The following is a 21,809-nucleotide window of genomic DNA, read 5'->3' as shown; positions in this document are numbered from 1 at the left end:
CCCCCTTTCCCAGCTGTGACAACCAGAAACGTCCCCAGACATTGCTGAGTGTCCCCTTGCGGGGATGACCAGTGTTGCCTGGGTGAGAACCCCTGGGGGTCCGTCCACTATCTCTGTCACCCTCAGGACCCCTCATATATCGAGTCTGTCAGCCAAGACTCTTGCTCCAACAAGTTTCAGTGTGTGAATGGGGACCACGGGACCATGTCTAAAATTCTGGCCACGCAAGTTGGCCCAAAGCTGAATTCTCCTTGAAGCCAGTGTGACTCTGCCTACAAACATACACCTGTACCCCTGTCCCCACCAGGGCTGGACGGGATGCTGTGTCTGGGTCCTGGGGGGTGTCCCCCAGCACTGTGGGTCTCTGGAAGAAGGGGTGCTGGGGGAAAGCTCCCCCACTGTGGGCAGGAGACCTGACCAGGAGAACCTGAAGTATTTCTTTAGTCCTTGGGTGCAGCTCCACGTTGGCTGGAGCTTCCATTCATCCTGGGCTTCGACAAAGCTCATTTATATGCCCGCCCCCTGAGAGTGTTGGCCAAAAAGGTGGGGGAGGTCACCTCAATATATGTTGATGTTGCTTGCCATGCAGTTTTTACATCTTTCAGTATTTCTATCCCTCCTCCCCGCTACCAATGTCGCCCCTGAGGCTGTTGGCCGTGTCTTCATGTCTTCCTGTTTCCTACAATCTCAACCTCTCAGGCTCCATCTTTTCTTTGAGATCCCTCCCTCTCTTTTATTTTGCAGGATCATTGCTTTGGCTTTCTGGAGTCTATCGGCTCAATCCTTTCTCTATTCCCTTGTGCATTTTTCTCCTGGGGCTGCTGGAAAAACTCACCCTTAACTGGGGGGCTTCAACAACACAGATTCAGCGTCTCTCCTTTCTGGAGACCTGAAGTCTGAAGTCAAGGCATCTGCAGGGTTGGTTCCTTCTGGAAGCTGTCGGGGAGACTCTCTTCCACGCCTTTCTCCCAACTTCTGGTGTTTCCTGGCCACCCTTGGCATTTCTTGGATTACAGAAGCATCACCTCCGTCTCTGCATCTATTCCCACCAGGCTGTCTCCCTCCTTCTGTGTGTTTGTGTCCAAATGTCCCCTTTTTATAAGGACACCGGTCATAGTGGACTCAGGTCCCACCCTGCTCCAGTGGGACCTCAGCTAAATCTAACTAATTACATCTGCAAAGACCCTCCTTGGAACTAAAGTCACACGCTGACCTACAGGGAGTTAAGACTTCAACCTATGAACTTGGGGGGAGACGGAGTTCACCCACGACAACCACAGAGTTTCCTATGTCTTCTGTGAGTTTCCCATGGTCGACCAGAAAACCCAGTGCAGCTTCCTCTGCTGGGCAGCTTTGGAAGCATCAACCAGGTCCTGGGGTCGCGGGCAAGAAGCGGGTCTTCCACACGAGGCTGATGCTGAGGGCGCACAGCCTCCCTGACGTCCCGACCCTTGAGGGAATGGCCAGAATTTCTGGGCGTGATGGTTAGATTCCAGACCAGCCTTGTGTTCCCTCCACCTCTGCAGCATGGGTGCCCGGGGTGGGCGGAGGGGGTCTTCTCTCCAAAAACGTGCCTCAGCCTTGGTGCTGGAGGGGATGTGGCTAAAGCTGGAACCCTCACCCCGGATGCAGTGAGGTCAAAGAACCCTTAGAAATAATCTCCTTGACGCCTGAAGTTGGCTGAGTGGGGGTCTGCAAAAAACATATCCACGTCCTGGCCTCCAGAGCTTATGAATGTGATTTGTTTGGAAACAGGGTCTTTGCAGATGTGATGAAGTGAAGGGTCTGAGATGAGGTCCTCCTGGAGGTCGGTGGCCCTAAACCCAATGACAGGGTCCTTCTAAGAGACAGAAGAGGAGAGACACAGACACAGAGGAGAAGCCCCGGGAAGACGGAGGCAGAGACGGGAGGGATGCGGCCACAAGTCCAGGGACGCCCGGAGCCCCCAGAAGCTGGAAGAGGTGGGAAGGACCCTCCCCGGGAGCCTCTGGAGAGAGTGCGGCTCTGGGACACCTTGACCTCAGACGTCTGGTCTCCAGGACTGGTGGAGGATGAATTCCTGTTATTGCAAAGCCTCCAGCTTGTGGTCATTTGTTAGGACAACCCAGGACACACCCCAGTTACTGACCTAGTTAATATTTATGGACACACCCCAGTTTATGACATGCTTCACCATCACTGGGTCACTTGGTACCACGGCAACCCTCAGAGGATGAGTCTATATCCCCGATGTGACACATGAGGACACTTGAGTGTTTGGGTGGGGAGACCCCATGCCGTTCATTTTCCCAGCTCTTCCCACATAGGTCAGCTGTTAGTTCAGCGTGGCTCTGTCATCCTGAGTCTGTTGAACAGAATCTGTGGGGTGGGAGCCGTCCCGGGTACGAGAGGAACCACTGGTCCCTGCAGCGATCAGCTGGTCAGGGCTGCTCAGCCCATGTGTATCTCAGGAGTGAATATTCTACGTACCACAAGGCACCATCCATTTGGAGGCTCCGACATCACCAGCTCTCTGAAGCAGTGGTCCTTGAACGCTTCGGGGCTGAGGCTCCCAGGGCTGCGTTAGCAAAGCACCACAACCTGGGTTGCACAGAAACCCAAGAAACCCAGAAGGAAGGCCAGTCCACACTGTACAGGGCCGGTCACAGCTTCCCAGGGTCCAGACCCTCTAGTCCTCACCACTGTGAGTTTAGCCCTAGCACTCCGGAAACACTGGCTGTGATGGTTGAAAGGATATGGGGGAGTGGTCCCCAAATGGCACTCATCCCTTTGACTCAGGGGTGCTTTTCATCTCCCCACCTGAGTAAGACCCACCTCAACAGAGATGGAAGGGCCAGTGTACTCAGCATCTCCAAACTTCACGTCGGGGGTGGTCGCAGGCTGGGTGTGACTGATAAGCAGTTTGGCTCACAACAAACAAAAAGTGGAAACCCAAGTGTCCATGGATGGATGGATGGATGGATGGATGGATGGGTGGATGGATGGGTGGGTGGATGGATGGATGGATGGATGGATGGGTGGATGGATGGACGGATGGCTACACAGTATGGGTCCATCCACACAGTGGAATATGACTCAGCCATGAAAAGGAGTGAAGCTCTGACACAGGCTACAGCGTGGATGGACCTTGAACACATCATGCTCAGTGAGGGAAGCCTGACCCAGAAGGACACATAGTATGTGATTCCATTGATAGGAAACGTCCGGAACACGCAAACCCACAGACACAGAAGGCAGATTAAGGGCTGGGGGAGGGAGATAGGGAGTGACTCTTAATGGGGACGGGGTCTCCTTTCGGGATAATGAACACTTGCTAGAGACAGATAGAGGCGATGGTCCCAAAACCTTGTGAATGTGCTCCGTGCCACCGAATGGTCCACTTTAAACATGGTCACTCGTACGACACATGAAGTCAAACTTAATTTGTAAACATGTAACCATGTGGGCTGGGGCAGGGGAATGTGGGGTGACGGCCATGGTGTGCAAGGTTTCTTTTCGAGACGATGAAAATGTTCTGGGATCATGTGATGGGGGTGGGTGCACGTCTGCAAATCTATGAAAAACTGCTGCAGTGTGCATTTTTTAAAACATTTGTTTTATTTACTTATTTTTGGCTGCATTGGGTCTTTGTTGCTCTGCGCGGGCTTTCTCTAGTTGCGGCAAGCAGGGGCTACTCTTTGTTGCAGTGCGCGGGCTTCTCGTTGCAGTGACTTCTCTTGTTGCGGAGCACAGGCTCTAGGCGCAAGGGCTCAGTAGCTGTGGCACGCGGGCTCTACAGTGCAGGCTCGGTAGTTGTGGCGCACGGGCTTAGTTGCCCCGCAGCATGTGGGATCTTCCCGGACCAGGGCTCGAACCCATGTTCCCTGCGTTGGTAGGCGAATTCTTAACCACTGCACCACCAGGCAAGTCCTGAAGTGTCCATTGTAAATGGGGGAACTTGATGATATATAACTTACAGCTCAATAAGACTATTAAGAAAAAAGAGACCAAGATGGGGGGTGGGGGACCTGGAGCGGGGGATGCACAGGAGCCCTGGACACCTGAGACGCAACTGAGTCTGTGTCTCAGAACTGCGTGTGGTTTCCTACAGAGAACAAGCCAGAACTTCCCGCCTGCCGCCTCCAGGCTGCCAGCTTCGGGCAGCCCTGTGTCCAGTGCCTTTTGCAAGAGCCACCTCTGCTCGCCCAGCGCCTGGGGAGCGTCTGGCGGCCACCAGCGGCTGTTTGTTGCTCGTTTCACAAAATTTCCATCCTGCCACCGCCCAGACCTCCTCCAGGTCCAAACCACAAACGCTGTGGGTTTCAGAGAAGCCGGCATCTGTTAGAGGTGATTTCTCTATTAATCAGCCGTGATCTCTGCAGCCGGTGGCAGGCTGGGGCTCCGGAGCCCCAAGGGGGCTGCCTGCCCTCCCCTGAGACGGTACAGGTGAAAGCACTGGGGGGCCCACGGTGGGGGGAAGGCAGCAGCTCCAGGGCTGCAGAGGGTGGCCGGAGCCTCCTGACACCCACATGGGTTTTCTGCAACCCATGCAGGGCAGCCGCGTGTTATGCAAATTCACACACTTTTGAAGCTCCCACCTGGAGGTTAGGACCGATCAAAACCCCAGGGGGTCGGTGGCATTCATAACCGTTCGAGCAGAAATGGAAAAAGCCCCCCAAATGCCACCCCGCCCTCGGAATTCCACTCGAGGGGGATGGGTTCTCTGTCTGAAGCTCTGTGCATCGTCGATCTTCTCAGACCACCACCCCCATCCCTCCGGGGACACACAGCAGCCTCCCCGGTCACCCCTCGTCCTCTGTAAATTATCGGTATCTCTCCCTTCCATGGGTCCCGCTGCAGCATCCACGGGGACCCTGAGAAGTACGGCTCCCTTTTCCTCCTGAAGCCGAGGATGGACGGAGGTGGGTGGCTGTGAGGAGGGGCCAGCTCCCCCCCCACCAATGACCGTAGGACGGCACCTGGCCGTGAGCCAGCAGAGCAGAAAGCTTCCCACTCAAAGCGAAACTCGGGCCATTTTTAAGTGGGTTTGCGGAAGTTCGCTGTGCACACACTCACCACAGATGGCACGTCTCCTGCAGAGGAAGAAAGACAGGGCAGGAAGGCTTGAAAGGGGAGTTGCAATCAGATCAGAGTTGAAAGGCTGGGTCCTGGCCTCGCCGGTGGCTCAAGGACCACGTTTCCCGCTAACAGACACCCAGGGATGGACGCCGCTGTGACCATGTCGGGACAAGTCAAACTGCAATGGGGATGGGAGCCGCGGGTGTCTTAGGGTCCTGATGCCCGGCTGAGCCCCACGCCCTGATTTCAGGAGCCCTGGCATCGTACACACTCGCGGTCAAATGCAGAAGGGACAGCCTTGGCCAACGGCAAAATAGCAACGCGGTCATCCCCAGCGGGATCCCGAGAAGAGAAGTAAGAGGTACGGTGAGAAACACAGACCTCGAAACCCCAAGCCGATGGCAGAGTTTCCTCTCGTGGGGTGTACGCTGGGCTCCAGGGAAAGACCCCCAGGCTGGCTAAGACCTGGCCAACTTTTATATGTACGTGCTGTTTGCACAAGCTTGCAGCTCCGGTTTCCGAGTCCCAAACCCTCGGGGGCAAAGGGCTTCCCCAGGTGAATGCAGCCAGAAGGAAACTCTGGATTCAAGTGGAGGGAGTCAAAACCCAGGTGAATCCATCAGTGAGACCTAAGAGCCAGATGCAGGGTCCTGTGAGATGCGGTGCAGGGAATACACCCCTGTGACCATCGCCGTGTCACCACAACAGCTCACATGGTGCTGAGGTGCCTGCAGCCACGGGCTGAGGCCATCAGTAAAATGTCTGTCTGGGTCAGGTCGGGCAGCTATCACAGGATATCGCAGACGCGGCCTCTTAAACAACAGGCATTTATTCCTTCCAGTTCTGGAGGCTGGATGTCTGGGATCAAGGTGCCAACAGGGTCACATTCTGGTGAGGACCCTCTTCCTGGCTTACAGACGGCCCCTTACAGGAACGTGGTATCCTGGGCAGATCCTCAGCTCAGCAGCACACCTAACGGTCCCTTATAGCATCCTTAAGCCATGTCCTTGACCCCCACCAGCTGTCCCCACCCTGTGGACTCCAGGTCAGGTGGCCCAACCTGGGTGCCATCTTTGAAAGTGAGAAAATACACACGCCGTGCTTCTCTTTCTTTCTTTTGTGTTTGTTTGTTTGTTTTGTTGGGGTATTTTTGTTGCTGTTTTTCCTACTTTCCTACTTTCCTACTGTTAAAGCTCTTTTGTCCAGCATGCAAAGAAAGAGAAATCCAGTATCATCCAGGTCGATACGGCAGCAAAGCCGTCATCCAGACTTTGAAAACCAACAGAAGTGAACTGTGAGCTGCTTTTGGTTTGCATTTACATAAGAAATTAGAAAGAAAGTGAAACGGGGATCTACTGTGCCCAGAAGGCGGGGTGTAGGCAGCCCCAGGGATCCCTTGTCCCCGCAGGCCCGGGCCCTCCCTCTCTGCGGGTCTGAGGGGCCGGCAGTCAGGAGTGGGGTGTGCGGACAGCTGGGCAGACTTCTCTGTCACGGGGGCGGGGGTCGGGGCTAGAGACCCAGGCACCAGCTGACCCTGCTGTCTGGACTCAGAATTCCTTCTTCTCCGGGAAACCTCAGCGTCTGCTCTTAAGACCGTGACCTGATGGGCAGTTTCCCCCACGCCTGTAATACATATTCCGATTGCACCCTCCTTTGCCCACAAAGAGCCCGTCCTGTGCTTGGGAAAAGCTCTGGGAGCTGAGGGGGTCAAGACAAGAACAAAGATGTCACACACACACCCATCAGCCGTTCCGTCTTCCCCATGGTTTGCAGCAGGATGGGCTGCCAGCCCCACGAGGTACCTGGGCCTCTCCGTGGGCTCCTGTATTGCTGTGCACTTCCCAGAGGGCAAGGAGGCAGCTGGGGTTCCAAAACCACGTCCTGCGGGGACGGCGGGGATGGCGGGGACGTGGCACCTGGAAGCAGGTGCTTGCAAGACAAACACTGCTCCCTTCAACCGTGGTCCCCGGCTCCCTCGGCTGGGAGCAGCCTGGGGGAGGCTCCTCTGTTGGATCATTGGGGGAGGACCAGAGGATGCTCTGTGTGGTCTGGGGGGGAACCCCCAGGACCCCCCATCAGGGCCAGAGCCAGGCAGGGGATCCACTCCCCTTTGCAGTTTGGGAACATGTCACCAGCACACCTCCAAGCCCCTTTTCTATCTTCATGTCCTGCTGGTGCTACCGATGATGTCACAATAAGAGGATTATTGTGACATCACCGAGGAGGGAGGGAGGGAGGGAGGGAGGGAAGACATGGGGATGATGTCTCAGGGGCCCCAACATCCCCCCCCACCCCAAAGGAGCAGCCACAATGGGTTCTCTGGGATTGGGGTCCCGAATGTGGAAGGGAGTGAAGCTGCAGTGTTGGGGTGATGAGCTGTTATGGGCCAAAGGCAGGAGGCCAGGCACAGGGTGACAGTTACCATCCTGCTGGGACCACGATGCCAGCAGCACAGCACACCCGTGTGGTTGGGGAGGGCAGCCTGCGATACCCAGCACAGCCCTGGGGTGCGGGGACCCTGACTTCACTGTGTGCCAGCGAAGAAATCGGGGCTTAGAGCATCCGAGGGAAGCTACTTTGCAGGTTGGAAACAGAGTCATTCCCTTGGTAACTTTGTAACTTTTTACCTCGGCCTCACAGCCCTGCATCCTCATGGCCCCAGCAGTGAAGCCTCCGCGCCGTGCCTCACAGCACGCTCCCCATGCTTCCAAGTCACAGGAAGGAAGGAAGTTGCCGGGGGAGGGGCAGGACTACAGTGACCCAGGTGCAGCCGGGCTGTGGGCAGTTACAGGAAGAGTCCTGTGTCCTCTGGACCCAGCAGACTTGATCCCACACCTGTTGCCTGCAGGGACAGGACACAGGGTCTCCACGTCCCGGTGTGGGGTCTCTTCCCCCCCCGCACCCGGTGCAGGATGGAGGGGCAGGTTCGTGACCCCCATGCTGGGTCAGGAGCCGGGCAGCCGGTGGTGGGTGTTTTCAAATGGTTCCTTGTAGCTTGTGTGGGTGATGCAGCCCTTGAGGACTTAGCATCTATTGGGTCTGGGATACAGGTGCAGGGCGGGAAGAGGGACCAGAAGGGAGGGAGGGCCAGCACAGGGGGAATCGGGAGCTGCCTGCCCCTCGGGAGCCAGGGACCCTCCCGTCTCTCTGTCCTGTACGGGCAGACCCCGTCGTCCACCCCTCTCACCCCTGGCGCCCCTTTTCTCTTCCAGGTCGGCCCCCACACCCCCGGCTCCAGGATGGACATGAACCTGACGCGTCCGGACAACGCCACCCTCCTGATGCTGCGGGACCCGGCCATCGCGGTGGTCCTGCCGGTGGTGTACTCGCTGGTGGCGCTGATCAGTATCCCCGGCAACTTGTTCTCCCTGTGGGTGCTGTGCCGCCACATCGGACCCAAGACGCCCTCGGTCATCTTCATGATCAACCTGAGCGTCACGGACCTGATGCTGGCCTGCGTGTTGCCCTTCCAGATCTACTACCACTGCAACGGCAACCACTGGGTGTTCGGTGAGCTGCTGTGCAACGTGGTGACCGTGGCCTTCTACGCGAACATGTACTCCTCCATCCTCACCATGACCTGCATCAGCGTGGACCGCTTCCTGGGCGTCGTGTACCCGCTGGCGTCCGCCCGCTGGCGCTGCCGTCGCTACGCCGTGGCCGCCTGCGCCGGCACGTGGCTCCTGCTTCTGGCCGCCCTGTCGCCACTGGCCCGCACGGACCTCACCTACGCCGTGGAGGTGCTGGGCATCGTCACCTGCTTCGACGTCCTCAAGTCCACCATGCTGCCCAGCGTGGCCATGTGGGCTGTGTTCCTCTTCACCCTGTTCATCGTGCTCTTCCTCGTTCCCTTCGTGGTCACCGTGGCCTGCTACACGGCCACCATCCTCACGCTGCTGCGCTCGGCCGACAGCAACGGGGAGGCCCGGAGAACGCGCGCCGTGTGCCTGGCGGCCGTGGTGCTCCTGGCCTTCGTCACCTGCTTCGCGCCCAACAACTTCGTGCTGCTGGTCCACGTGGTCAGTCGGCTCTTCTTCGGCCGCAGCTACTACCACGTGTACAAGCTCACACTCTGCCTCAGCTGCCTCAACAACTGCCTGGACCCCTTCGTCTACTACTTCGCGTCCCGCGAGTTCCAGCTCCACATGCGGCACTACTTGGGCTACAGGCCCCTGCCCACCGGCAGCCCCGAGGGGCACCTCGAGAGCCTCGGCTCCGGACGCACGCTGTCCGTGCGCTCCGTGGAGGGGCTGGACGCCGCCGGCCGGCCCAGCGTCAAGCGCCAGGAGAGCGTGTTCTGAGCCGGGCGCCCCTCGGGGGCTGGGGCGGGGCAGCCGGAGAGGGCGGCGGGGTCCTTCCCCCGCCCTGCGGGCAATCCACCCGCGGTCCCTCCGGGCACTGGGATTTGGCCACGTGCCCGTGGACAGGCCACCTCGGGCCCCATGCTCTGGGGGCCCATGGGTCCCTGCCACATCACCTGCTCCCCCCGACATCACCTGGTGCCCCCCACCCCCCGGAGCCAAGCAAACACGGGGGCTTCCCGGCGGGGATCAGGTTCTCCTTAAATATTCCCAAGCCACAGCCCCCAGACCGGAATGTCGTCCGTCCCGGAGGTGTGGACCGAGGGTCTCTGGGCGGATGACAAGTTTCTGAGTGTTTGCAGCTACAACTGCATCTCCCTGACCCGCCTCGGGGTACAGCTTGCCTCGGGGGGCCCCCTCCGGCGCGTTCTCTGGCTCCGCCTCCGAGCTGAGAACCCCGGGCCACAGCAAGTCGTCCTGGGGTCTGGAGAGGCTCCTGGCCTGACCCATGGGATCCTTTGAGGACCAGGGGAGAGCACTGACCACACGAGCCCGTAGCAGGTCTGCTCAGCACCTGGGACACACCTGTGCCAGCCCCACTACCTGGGCTGCTTTGGGAAGATAAGGGGCCCAGTCCCTGGAGTGCCCAGGATGCTAAACCAGCAGGTTCCCGGGAGGCCGGGATATGCCTGAAAGAACAAACGTTTGGGTGCTTTGCACATCACAAGGAGATGCATCACAAGGGACTGAGCTCAGGGCTCTCTTGGGAAAGGAAAACAGCCCTGCAGCCTATAAGGTGAGACCTTGGAGGGGCTGGCAGGAGGGGGCTCAGGGACCTCCAGGGTGGGTTGGCTGTGGGGCAGGTGACATCCCCTCCGTGGGTCAGAGATGCAGATGGGGGTTGTGAGCTGATGTTCTGGAAGCACCTGGTCACATTGGAAGAGAAGCAGACATACGTATACTGGGGTGAATGGTGTCTCCCCGAAGTCCACGTCCACTGGGAACCGCAAAGTGTGACCTATGGGATCAGGGTGGCCCTACATCCAACAACAGGGTCCTTCTAAGACACAGAAGAGGAGAGACCCAGACACACAGGAGAAGCCCCAGGAAGACGGAGGCAGAGACGGGAGGGAGGCGGCCCCAAGCCCAGGGACGCCTGGAGCCCCCAGAAGCTGGACGAGGCTGGAAGGACACTCCCCTGGAGCCTCTGGAGGGACCGTGGCCCTGGGCCACCTTGACCTCAGACGTCTGGTCTCCAGGGTTGGGGGAGGATGCAGGTCTGTCCGGGGTTTTAGCCTCCAGTTTATGGGAATTTGTTATGGCTGCCCCAGGAGACACACACACTCTGGAATTCTGAGACTGAGCCTCTGGCACCTGCTTGGGTGACTGCAGGAGGGCCCGGTGCCTGGCGCTGGCTCCCAGGGTGGGACCTGCTTTGTGGAATCCAGTCCCTCGGCTTGGAGGTGCGGCTTGGAGGTGCGGCCTGGAGGGCCCCTTCACCCTCCTCCGCCCCAGGCCACGCAGCTGGGGCATCTCCACAGAGGACAGTGTCCGAGCCAGTGTCTGTGTTTACAGGGAGCTGAGAGCCACCCTCGGGAGCCTCAGAGGGACAGACGGACATGCCCCTGAGGAAGGACTTGAGCCCGTGGGTGGAAGGGACGAGAAAAGGGCAAGTGTCAGGGACCTGGATGGTCCGTGGATGGCGTGCCGTCCCCCCACTCTTCCCGACTGTCCCAAAGCCGAACCCTAGAAAGCCAGGTCGAGGGAGCAACAGTCCGGGGGTGGAAACCCTGAGCCGGAGAGACAGTGGCACCCACGTCTGGGCGTGGGCCTCCAGTGTCTGATGCTACAAAGCTGTGAAAAACCTCAAACCACCCTCACAGGACGTTCTTCTGCTGCTTTGTGATTAAGCATCATAGCTTGAATTCAGAGGAAGCCAGTCTAGGTAGTAATACCCTCCCCCAGTGGATGTCACATCCCTCCAGCCTTTGGGTCACAGAGGGCTCTGCCAGCCCTTATTTGGTTGGCAGCCACTCAGCCATCCAGGGCTGTCGACGCCCCCGTGACTTCTGCATTCTAGGGGCCCCCAATTCCACCGCAGTTCAGGAGGTCCGACAGGGTCTTTCGAATTGCTGGGAATTTCCATCCAGAACTTCAGGTGACCGTCAGCCTGTCCGAGAGGTCCATCAGATCACCTGAAATCCCAGGGCGGGATTTGACCCTCTTTCAGCCTTTTAATAATGTTGCGTGTGTGTGTGTGTGTGTACGTGTGTGTTCTCCCCACACACTCGTTCAATCTGTTGCCCTCTTAAGCCTCCCGTAAAAGGATAACACATTTGCATGTACATAGACATAAGAAAAAAACAAGATGTGATTCTGTGATTCAGCTCTTGGGAGGGTGTGGGAAAAGGAACATAGAGACCCACATCCCTGACTTCTCCCTGTGTGCTGAGCGGACAGGTTTCTCCCTCTGACTCCTGAGACCCCTGCCTGGCCAAGACCCTCCCATCTCACGGCCCAGCCGTCCCATTACCCTCCCACCAGGCTCCCTGGAGTTTCAAGGACGGCAGAATCATGCTGTTCTGGGCTCCTGGCGTGAACCGGGCCAACAGAACACAAACGGGGCACAGGTGGACTCCAGGATTGGTTGGGTGGGATGATGGGGCTTTGGCTTTGTTAAAAGAGATCCTAAAATGCTGAAGGTGTGAATGAAAATAGTCCTGGGCGGACCGCTACGACGGTTGATGCTTGCCTTAAAATATGAGAGCAAATACAGGCATGCACATACATACGTGCGTGCATACCCATATATGCACACTTCACATACATGTGTACACGTGCATGCGCCCACGTCTTTGTGTGTGCACGCGCGTGTGTGCATTTGTGCCTGCGTATTTGGGGACTGGATGAACGAAAACTGCCAGAATGCCGATGGCTCGTAATGCTTGAGCCTGGGTGAAGGGAACACAGGGTTTCATTATGTCATTCTCTTTACTTGAGCCTGTTTTAAAATATCCATGCTGAAAACAGGTGGTTTGTTGGAAACTCTCGCATGAAGACATTGATTTATTTTTTCTTCCAGCGTCTGATCTGTCTTTGGAAACCTATACGATCCTGTAATGCCAATGAGATTCCTTAGTGCTGTTAAAATACCTCTAGGGTAGGAGTGGATGTAAATAAACGTGCAGGGCGGGGTCCTAAGGGGGATGAGATGTGTAGGATTACTGCTGTGGGACTCACCGATAAAGGCCACAACGGTGGCCCGGAGCTGGTGAGTTAGCCAGCAGGGAGTCGAACCCAGCACCCGCCCCAGAGTCCCGTCCCACACCCGTGGGGACCCAGCTTTGGCTGGTAACTCCTGCCAGACGTCCCTGGCTACATCCCTAATGTACAGTGTGTCCCGTGCCAACCACCGTTCCTTTCTTGCCTTCCTCGTCACCTTGTTGAGTTTGTCTGTCACCAAGACCTTCCTACAGCATAAGTCAAAACCATCAAGACATCCGGCAGCCTGCTCCCTTCCTCGTCCACAATCCTGAGAAAGATGGAAGCTGGAACATCTAAGGAAAATGAAAGGATCGCAGACTGGATCCCAGAAGAGCACTGGGAAAACGGGCGAGATTCCAACACCGATCCCTCCTTCGAAACGGACCGATGTCGGTTCCTCGTTATGGTGGGAATGTCGGGTGTTAAGATAACGGGGAAGGATGGGGAAGGTGGCTGAGGAGCCTCTGTACTATGCCGACAACTGCCCTGTACACCTAGAACTTCCTCAGAATAAACCGTCTATTTTTTTTTTTTTTTTTTTTTTTTTTTTTTTTTTTTTTTTTTTTTTTATTAGTTTCTGCTTTATAACAAAGTGAATCAGTCATACATATACATCTGTTCCCACATCCCTTCCCTCATGCATCTCCCTCCCTCCCACCCTCCCCATCCCACCCCTCCAGGCGGTCACAAAGCACCGAGCTGATCTCCCTGTGCTCTGTGGCTGCTTCCCACTATCTATCTACCTTACGTTTGGTAGTGTATATATGTCCATGCCTCTCTTTCCCTTTGTCACAGCTTACCCTTCCCCTTCCCCATATCCTCAAGTCCATTCTCAAGTAGGTCTGTGTCTTTATTCCTGTTTTACCCCTAGGTTCTTCATGACATTTTTTTTTTTTTAAATTCCATATATATGTGTTAGCATACGGTATTTGTCTTTCTCTTTCTGACTTACTTCACTCTGTATGACAGACTCTAGGTCTATCCACCTCATTACAAATAGCTCAGTTTCGTTTCTTTTTATGGCTGAGTAATATTCCATTGTATATATGTGCCACATCTTCTTTATCCATTCATCCGATGATGGACACTTAGGTTGTTTCCAGCTCCGGGCTATTGTGAATAGAGCTGCAATGAACATTTTGGTACATGTCTCTTTTTGAATTATCGTTTTCTCAGGGTATATGCCTAGTAGTGGGATTGCTGGGTCATATGGTAGTTCTATTTTTAGTTTTTTAAGGAACCTCCATACTGTTCTCCATAGTGGCTGTACCAATTCACATTCCCACCAGCAGTGCAAGAGTGTTCCCTTTTCTCCACACCCTCTCCAGCATTTATTGTTTCTAGATTTCTTGATGATGGCCATTCTGACTGGTGTGAGATGATATCTCATTGTAGTTTTGATTTGCATTTCTCTAATGATTAATGATGTTGAGCATTCTTTCATGTGTTTGTTGGCAGTCTGTATATCTTCTTTGGAGAAATGCCTATTTAAGTCTTCTGCCCATTTTTGGATTGGGTTGTTTGTTTTTTTGCTATTGAGCTGCATGAGCTGTTTATAAATTTTGGAGATTAATCCTTTGTCAGTTGCTTCATTTGCAAATATTTTCTCCCATTCTGAGGGTTGTCTTTTGGTCTTGTTTATGGTTTCCTTTGCTGTGCAAAAGCTTTGAAGTTTCATTAGGTCCCATTTGTTTATCTTTGTTTTTAGTTCCATTTCTCTAGGAGGTGGGTCCAAAAGGATCTTGCTGTGATTTATGTCACAGAGTGTTCTACCTATGTTTTCCTCTAAGAGTTTGATAGTTTCTGGCCTTACATTTAGGTCTTTAATCCATTTTGAGCTTATTTTTGTGTATGGTGTTAGGGAATGATCTAATCTCATACTTTTACATGTCCCTGTCCAGTTTTCCCAGCACCACTTATTGAAGAGGCTGTCCTTTCTCCACTGTACATTCCTGCCTCCTTTATCAAAGATAAGTTGGCCATATGTGCGTGGGTTTATCTCTGGGCTTTCTATCCTGATCCACTGATCTATCTTTCTGTTTTTATGCCAGTACCACACTGTCTTAATTACTGTAGCTTTGTAGTATAGTCTGAAGTCAGGCAGCCTGATTCCTCCAGCTCCGTTTTTCGTTCTCAAGATTGCTTTGGCTATTCGGGGTCTTTTGTTTTTCCAAACAAATTTTGAAATTTTTTGTTCTACTTCTGTGAAAAATGCCAGTGGTAGTTTGATAGGGATTGCATTGAATCTGTAGATTGCTTTGGGTAGTAGAGTCATTTTCACAATATTGATTCTTCCAATCCAGGAGCATGGTATATCTCTCCATCTATTTATATCATCTTTAATTTCTTTCATCAGTGTCTTATAATTTTCTGCATACAGGTCTTTTGTCTCCTTAGGTAGGTTTATTCCTAGATATTTTATTCTTTTTGTTGCAATGGTAAATGGGAGTGTTTTCTTGATTTCATTTTCAGATTTTTCATCAGTAGTGTACAGGAATGCCAGAGATTTCTGTGCATTAATTTTGTATCCTGCTACTTTACCAAATTCATTGATTAGCTCTAGTAGTTTTTCGGTAGCATCTTTAGGATTCTCTATGTATAGTATCATGTCATCTGCAAACAGTGACAGCTTTACTTCTTCTTTTCCAATTTGGATTCCTTTTATTTCCTTTTCTTCTCTGATTGCTGTGGCTAAAACTTCCAAAACTATGTTGAATAAGAGTGGTGAGAGTGGGCAGCCTTGTCTTGTTCCTGATCTTAGTGGAAATGGTTTCAGTTTTTCACCATTGAGGACAATGTTGGCTGTGGGTTTGTCATATATGGCCTTTATTATGTTGAGGAAAGTTCCCTCTATGCCTACTTTCTGCAGGGTTTTTATCATAAATGGGTGTTGAATTTTGTCGAAAGCTTTCTCTGCATCTATTGAGATGATCATATGGTTTTTCTCCCTCAACTTGTTAATATGGTGTATCACATTGATTGATTTGCGTATATTGAAGAATCCTTGCATTCCTGGAATAAACCCCACTTGATCATGGTGTATGATCCTTTTAATGTGCTGTTGGATTCTGTTTGCTAGTATTTTGTTGAGGATTTTTGCATCTATGTTCATCAGTGATATTGGCCTGTAGTTTTCTTTCTTTGTGACATCCTTGCCTGGTTTTGGTATCAAGGTGATGGTGGCCTCGTAGAATGAGTTTGGGAGTGTTCCTTCCTCTGATATTGTTTGGAAGAGTTTGAGAAGGATGGGTGTTAGCTCTTCTCTAAATGTTTGATAGAATTCGCCTGTGAAGCCATCTGGTCCTGGGCTTTTGTTTGATGGAAGATTTTTAATCACAGTTTCAATTTCAGTGCTTGTGATTGGTCTATTCATATTTTCTATTTCTTCCTGAGTCAGTCTTGGTAGGTTGTGCATTTCTAAGAATTTGTCCATTTCTTCCAGGTTGTCCATTTTATTGGCATAGAGTTGCTTATAGTAATCTCTCATGATCTTTTGTATTTCTGCAGTGTCAGTTGTTACTTCTCCTTTTTCATTTCTAATTCTACTGATTTGAGTCTTCTCCCTTCTTTTCTTGATGAGTCTGGCTAATGGTTTGTCAATTTTGTTTATCTTCTCAAAGAACCAGCTTTTAGTTTGGTTGATCTTTGCTATCGTTTCCTTCATTTCTTTTTCATTTATTTCTGATCTGATCTTTATGATTTCTTTCCTTCTGCTAACTTTGGGGGTTTTTTGTTCTTCTTTCTCTAATTGCTTTAGGTGCAGGGTCAGGTTGTTTACTCGAAATGTTTCCTGTTTCTTAAGGTGGGATTGTATTGCTATAAACTTCCCCCTTAGAACTGCTTTTGCTGCGTCCCATAGGTTTTGGGTCGTCGTGTCTCCATTGTCATTTGTTTCTAAGTATTTCTTAATTTCCTCTTTGATTTCTTCAGCGATCACTTCATTATTGAGTAGTGTATTGTTTAGCCTCCATGTGTTTGTATTTTTTACAGATCTTTTCCTGTAATTGATGTCTAGTCTCATAGCATTGTGGTCGGAAAAGATACTTGATACAATTTCAATTTTCTTAAATTTACCAAGGCTTGATTTGTGACCCAAGATATGATCTATCCTGGAGAATGTTCCATGAGCACTTGAGAAGAATGTGTATTCTGTTGTTTTTGGGTGGAATGTCCTATAAATATCAATTAAGTCCATCTTGTTTAATGTATCATTTAAAGCTTGTGTTTCCTTATTTATTTTCATTTTGGATGATCTGTCCATTGGTGAAAGTGGGGTGTTAAAGTCCCCTACTATGATTGTGTTACTGTCGATTTCCCCTTTTATGGCTGTTAGTATTTGCCTTATGTATTGAGGTGCTCCTATGTTGGGTGCATAAATATTTACAATTGTTATATCTTCTTCTTGGATCGATCCCTTTATCGTTATGTAGTGTCCTTCTTTGTCTCTTCTAATAGTCTTTATTTTAAAGTCTATTTTGTCTGATATAAGAATTGCTACTCCAGCTTTCTTTTGATTTCCATTTGCATGGAATATCTTTTTCCATCCCCTTACTTTCAATCTGTATGTGTCTCTAGGTCTGAAGTGGGTCTCTTGTAGACAGCATATATATGGGTCTTGTTTTTGTATCCATTCAGCCACTCTGTGTCTTTTGGTGGGAGCATTTAGTCCATTTACATTTAAGGTAATTATTGATATGTATGTTCCTATTCCCATTTCCTTAATGGCTTTGGGTTCGTTATTGTAGGTATAGTCCTTCTGTTGTGTTTCTTGCCTAGAGAAGTTCCTTTAGCATTTGTTGTAAAGCTGGTTTGGTGGTGCTGAACTCTCTCAGCTTTTGCTTGTCTGTAAAGGTTTTAATTTCTCCATCAAATCTGAATGAGATCCTTGCTGGGTAGAGTAATCTTGGTTGCAGGTTTCTCTCCTTCATCACTTTAATTATGTCCTGCCACTCCCTTCTGGCTTGTAGAGTTTCTGCTGAGAGATCAGCTGTTAACCTGATGGGGATTCCCTTGTGTGTTATTTGTTGTTTTTCCCTTGCTGCTTTTAATATGATTTCTTTGTGTTTAATTTTTGACAGTTTGATTAATATGTGTCTTGGCGTATTTCTTCTTGGATTTATTCTGTATGGGACTCTCTGTGCCTCCTGGACTTGATTAACTATTTCCTTTCCCATATTAGGGAAGTTTTCAACTATAATCTCTTCAAATATTTTCTCAGTCCCTTTCTTTTTCTCTTCTTCTTCTGGAACCCCTATAATTCGAATGTTGGTGCGTTTAATGTTGTCCCAGAGGTCTCTGAGACTGTCCTCTGTTCTTTTCATTCTTTTTTCTTTATTTTTCTCTGCATCAGTTATTTCCACTATTTTATCTTCCACCTCACTTATCCGTTCTTCTGCCTCAGTTATTCTGCTATTGATCCCATCTAGAGTATTTTTCATTTCATTTATTGTGTTTTTAATCGATGCTTGATTCATCTTTAGTTCTTCTAGGTCCTTGTTAACTGTTTCTTGCATATTGTCTATTCTATTTCCAAGATTTTGGATCTGGGAAATAGAATCTTGGATCAGCTTTACTATCATTATTCTGAATTCTTTTTCAGGTAGACTGCCTATTACCTCTTCATTTGTTAGGTCTGGTAGGTTTTTATCTTGCTCCTTCACCTGCTGTGTGTTTTTCTGCTTTCTCATTTTGCTTATGTTACTGTGTTTGGGGTCTCCTTTTTGCAGGCTGCAGATTCGCAGTTCCCGTTGTTTTTGGTGTCTGTCCCCCGTGGCTAAGGTTGTTTCAGTAGGTTGTGTAGGCTTCCTGGTGGGGGGGACTAATGCCTGTGTTCTGGTGGTTGAAGCTCGATCTTGTCTTTCTGGTGGACAGGTCCACGTCTGGTGGTGTGTTTTGGGGTGCCTGTGGCCTTATTATGTTTTTAGGTATCCTCTCTGCTAATGGGTGGGGTTGTGTTCCTGCCTTGCTAGTTGCTTGGCATAGGGTGACCAGCACTGTAGCTTGCTGGTCGTTGACTGAAGCTGGGTGCTGGTGTTGAGATGGAGATCCCTGGGAGATTTTCGCTGCTTGATATTATGTGGAGCTGGGAGGTCTCTTGTGGACCCGTGTCCTGAAGTTGGCTCTCCCACTTCAGAGGCACAGCACTGACTCCTGGCTGCAGCACCAAGAGCCTTTCATCCACCCGGCTCAGAATAACAGTGAGAAAAAGTAGAAAGAAATAATTAGTAGAAGAAAGAAAGAGAGATTGAAAGAAAGGAAGAAGGGAAGTAAGGAAGGAAGGAAGAAAGAAAGAAAGGAGGGAGGGAGGAAGGATGGAAAGAAAGGGAAGAAAGGAGGGAGGGAGGGAGGAATGAAAGCAAAAGGAAGAGTGAATGGAAGAAGAGAGGGAGGGAGGGAGGAAGGAAAGAAAGAAAGAAAGACAGGAGGGAGGGAGGGAGGGAGGAAGGAAAGAAAAAGAAAGTGGAAAGAAGAAGGGTGGGAGGGAGGGAGGGATGGAGGAAAGAAAAAGAAAGAAGGAAAGGAGGAGCGGAGGGAGGGAGGGAGGAAGGGAAGGGAGGAAAAAAAGAAAGAGCAGGTAAAGTAAAATAGAATAAAGTATGAAATATAGTAGCGTTATTAAAATTAAAAAGTAATTATTGAAAAACAACACGGACCGAAAGAACCCTGGGACATATGGTGGAAGCAAAGCTATACAGAGAGAATCTTACACAGAAGATTACACATACACATTCACAAAAAGAGAGCAGGGGGAAAAATCAAAAATCTTGCTCTCCAAGTCCACCTCCTCGATTTGGGATAATTCGTTGTAAAAAGAGGAAAAGGGCGAAAAGTCCGAAATCTTGCTAAGTCCACCTCCTTAATTTGAGATAATTCGTTGTAAAAAGAGGAAAAAAGGGGGGGGGGAAAGTCTTAAATCTTGTCCTCAAGGTCCACTTCCTCAATTTGGGATGATTCGCTGTCCATTCATGCACTCCACAGACGCAGGGCACATCAAATGGACCGTGGAGCTTTAATCCGCTGCCTCGGAGGCTGCACAGAGAGATTTCCCTGTCTCTGCTCTCACAGCTCCCGGGTCTCAGCCTTGGACCTGGCCCCGCCTCTGCGCGTAGGTCGCCGGAGGGCGTCCGTTCTTCGCTCAGACAGGACGGGTTTAAAGGAGCCGCTGATTCGGGGGCTCTGGCTCACTCAGGCAGAGGGGAGGGAGGGGAATGCCCTCTCCTCGCGCACCAGGCAACAAAAGGGAAAAAAAGTCTCTTGCCTCTCCGGTAGCTCCAGACCCTTTCCCCGGACTCCCTCCGGGCTAGCACTAACCCCTTCAGGCTCTCTTCCTGCCGCCAGCCCCAGACCTCTCCCTGCGCTCCGACTGAAAGCCGATACCCGGGCCTCAGCTCCCAGCCCCGCCCGCTCTGGCGGCCGAGCAGACAAGTCTCTCGGGCTGGTGTGTGCCTGAGGGCACCGATCCTCTGTGCCAAAATCTCTCTGCTTTGCCCTCCACACCCCTGTTGCTGTGCTCTCCTCCGCTACTCCGAAGCTTTCCCCCTCCGCCACCTGCAGTCTCCGCCCTCGAAGGGGCTTGTAGTGTGTAGAAACCTTCCCTCCTTCACGGCTCCCTCCCACTGGTGCAGGTCCCGTCCATATCCTATTGTCTCTGTTTATTCTTTTTTTCTTTTGACCTACCCAGGTATGTGGGGAGTTTCTTGCCTTTTGGGGGGTCTGAGGTCTTCTGTCAGCGTTCAGTAGGTGTTCTGTTGGAGTCGTTCCACGTGTAGATGAATTTCTGATGTATCTGTGGGGAGGAAGGTGATCTCCGCGTCTTACTCTTCCGCCATCTTCCTCCGGCTCCCTAAACCGTCTATTTTTGTAAGCAAGATGTTCGGCTTGTGCATTGAACTGAACAGGAGTCTTCGGGGTTGGTTCTGGAGACTCGGGGGGAATTGACCCCATCGGATAGTGATCCTTCATTAAATGGTTTTCCAGTTTGCCTTTGCAATACCTTCTCTGATGTCTTCATCCAGATAAAACTCAGTGACACCAGCATCGACAGAGGAGAACCAGTAAGGGGGCCTCAAGCTCGGCTGGAGGGTGGGCAGTTTGACACCTTTTCTGCTGTGCAATTTGAAAACAGGTATTTATGCCTCCATCCTGACCTTTCCAGCTAAATATTCATTGTCCCTGTCTGAGGGAAGATGATTCAGTGATAAAGATGCTTCCTGACTGGTTGAACTTTTACATTTCCTTGAAATGCCTAGAATTAGAAAGAAGAAGAAAAAGAAGAATTATTTCTAACTCTAGACATTTGAGGGAAATGTAGAGTTCAACCAATCAGGAAATGACTCCCCCAAGATGGGTAAAGTTTGGGGCAGGGTGAGTCCACATGGAGAATCAGAACTCACTGTGGAGGGCCTTGCTGGTGGGTGGTCAGCCCTCTGATTGGGTTAGGGTGGGGACCTGGGGGGCTTGGTGCACAGGGACCTGGTTTGCACGACCATCCGATGCCTCGTGCGGGATCACCCAGCACAGAAGGTTAAGGGGAAAAAAATAGGACATTACGATGCCATCAAAACATACATTAGGGGCTTCCCTGGTGGCGCAGTGGTTGAGAATCTGCCTGCCAATGCAGGGGACGTGGGTTGGAGCCCCGGTCTGGGAAGATCCCACATGCCGCGGAGCAACCAGGCCCGTGAGCCACAACTACTGAGCCTGCGCGTCTGGAGCCTGTGCTCTGCAACAAGAGAGGCCGCGATAGTGAGAGGCCCGCGCACCGCCATGAAGAGTGGCCCCCGCTTGCCGCAACTAGAGAAAGCCCTCACACGGAAACGAAGACCCCACACAGCCAAATAAATAAATAAATAAATAAAAATTAAAAAAAAATACATTAGGATGTCACGTTGATATATACCACATACCATGATATACCATATATATATACAGACACATGTACATCTACATACACATAGGTATGTATTAGTTTATATATATGTGCTATGTATTAGTCAGGGGTCATTTTGGTTGTCACCGTGATGGCGAGGGGTGCTCCTGGCACCTGGTGGGTGGAGACCAGGGATGCTGCTCCACAGCCCACAGTGCATAGGACGCCCCGTATCAGAGCCCCCAACGTCAGTAGTGGGAGGCTGAGAACTCTGACTAGAATGACTCTATCTGTCATCTATCTATTAATTATCTGTG

General features: G+C 51.4%; 1 protein-coding gene across 1 annotated transcript; it reads left to right on the top strand.

The window, feature by feature from the left end:
• Positions 1 to 8,297: 8,297 nt before the first annotated feature.
• On the top strand, positions 8,298 to 9,359 carry P2RY8 (P2Y receptor family member 8; the record flags this gene model as incomplete). The annotated part of the gene is made up of 1 exon (XM_079727587.1): positions 8,298 to 9,359. The coding sequence occupies one exon, from the start codon at positions 8,298 to 8,300 to the stop codon at positions 9,357 to 9,359; it is 1,062 nt and encodes a 353-aa protein (XP_079583713.1).
• Positions 9,360 to 21,809: the final 12,450 nt, after the last annotated feature.

Source organism: Hyperoodon ampullatus, assembly GCF_949752795.1.
Source record: "Hyperoodon ampullatus genome assembly, chromosome: X".
Classification (NCBI taxonomy): domain Eukaryota; kingdom Metazoa; phylum Chordata; class Mammalia; order Artiodactyla; family Ziphiidae; genus Hyperoodon; species Hyperoodon ampullatus.
Note: the sequence above shows the minus strand (reverse complement) of the source record. Positions and strands in the feature narration are given on the sequence as shown.